Below are 1,741 nucleotides of genomic sequence, written 5' to 3'. Positions count from 1 at the left end.
CCCAAGTTCCCGAGGTAACTATCGACGTTGTCATGTTCATTCCATTTCAATGCAGATATCACTTTTCGAAACAAGACAGAATTTTCTTATAATTAATCAACAACTGAAATGATAATCGATGATTATCGGAAAACCAAAGCTCTTACCTATTTTATGTGTCGATCACACCGGCGAATATAAAAAAAAAAAGACCTCCCCGTGTAATTTAGAATTACGAAACTATTGCATTTACCTAATTTCCGTATTATTGTACAATAAATAATATACTCGAGTAATGATTTTCCGGATTTGTATATAAAAAGAAAACGCGATGTTATTATCATGGTACTTGTTTATTATTCTTATGTATTATTGTAAATTACGGATGATTGACGTTTTATTGTGCTATCGGAGAGTTTCAAGAAAGTGCCTGAGAACATTAGAACGTAAAATATGACTTTTGTCGCAATTATTTTGCCGATATCTCTGAAAATATGGGGAGCATCAGAAAATGTCGCAGACGCTTTGTGTAGCCTATAAAATTGGCTGTGATAAAGTTCTCTGACATTATCCCACAGGTGCACCCCTTCGCGAGATGTTTCAAAATAACCAAAGTGCCTGAAGACTAGAAATTAAAAAAATCAAATGACTAAATTGACGTCATCCTGTTTTATCATCGAATTATATTTTTTTATGGGAACAAAAAAAAAAGTTCTCAAATGAGCTTTATGTACATACAATTAACTTGACTCGATTCTACTGTCGTAATCGTATAAAATGGGATAGAATATTATATTATGTAATGCAGAGGGTATTTTTTTTTATGTATTAGAGAAGTAAATTATTTGTTATATTATTTGAAGTACAAAAGTGTTTTAGCTTTATGTACACACGAGAAACTTACGAGCCCCATTAAATGTTTAGAATAAATCATTTTAAACAGTAAAATAAATGTTCAATTTATTCCTACTATTACAAAAAAAATATTCATTTCTCAATTACTCATTAATGTAGTGATGCTTTCGCAATTGCAACGACTGTTTATTTTTGATCGTCGAATAGTAACGCTGAAGACTTGATCAGTGTTTTTGCACTATTATTTACATCTGATAAAAATAACTTATCAATTCAGGTGTCAATCATGCAGGTAAGGCCAACCACTCGTCATCAATCGCTTCAGGAGCTGGTGATCACTGAATTCCATTTTTACTAATTATTTTTATTAAATTCTTCTCAGCTTCGAGCGTCATACAGCGTTGGGGGAACTTTAACCTCGAGTCCATCCAGGTTGCTCGTTAGAACTATTTGACAACCGAGTCGAGATCTGATCACAACAGATAGGAAAAATAATAAAAATATTTAATGATTACCCACTTCTTAATGAAGTTATTCAGGATTAAATACTCACGTGTCCGTTAATCCAGAGGCCAAATCTAACATATCGTTCTCCTCGTCAGTCGGTTTATCAGGTAATTTATCATAAACAGCCTTTGGAAATATTAAATGACATGTACTACATGTCAGCGTCCCTTCACAGGCACCTACGGTATTGAAATATGATTTTATTTAGTTTTGTTAGCGATAAATATTGTTAAAGAAGTTATGGAGATTCTTTCAACTCACCGTAACCATCCAAATCAATTTCGTTATTCACAACAATATCTAAGAGCGTATCTCCTATTTTTCCTTTCGCTTCGATTCTTTCTCCACTTGCTCGTATGAACGTCACTTTTACTCTAAAAAATAAACGTCAATTTACATT

At 32.7% G+C, this 1,741-nt stretch overlaps 1 protein-coding gene across 1 annotated transcript; it reads right to left on the bottom strand.

The window, feature by feature from the left end:
- Positions 1-912: 912 nt before the first annotated feature.
- On the bottom strand, positions 913-1,715 carry LOC105272995 (adrenodoxin; the record flags this gene model as incomplete). Its single annotated transcript, XM_011315230.1, is given in 3 exon segments — positions 913-1,303; positions 1,388-1,520; positions 1,603-1,715. Coding segments are annotated over 3 exon segments (337 nt in total), but the record flags the coding sequence as incomplete, so codon positions are not given.
- Positions 1,716-1,741: the final 26 nt, after the last annotated feature.

The sequence above is a fragment of the Fopius arisanus genome, unplaced genomic scaffold (assembly GCF_000806365.1).
Source record: "Fopius arisanus strain USDA-PBARC FA_bdor unplaced genomic scaffold, ASM80636v1 scaffold00596, whole genome shotgun sequence".
In the NCBI taxonomy this organism is placed as follows: Eukaryota; Metazoa; Arthropoda; class Insecta; order Hymenoptera; family Braconidae; genus Fopius; species Fopius arisanus.
Note: the sequence above shows the minus strand (reverse complement) of the source record. Positions and strands in the feature narration are given on the sequence as shown.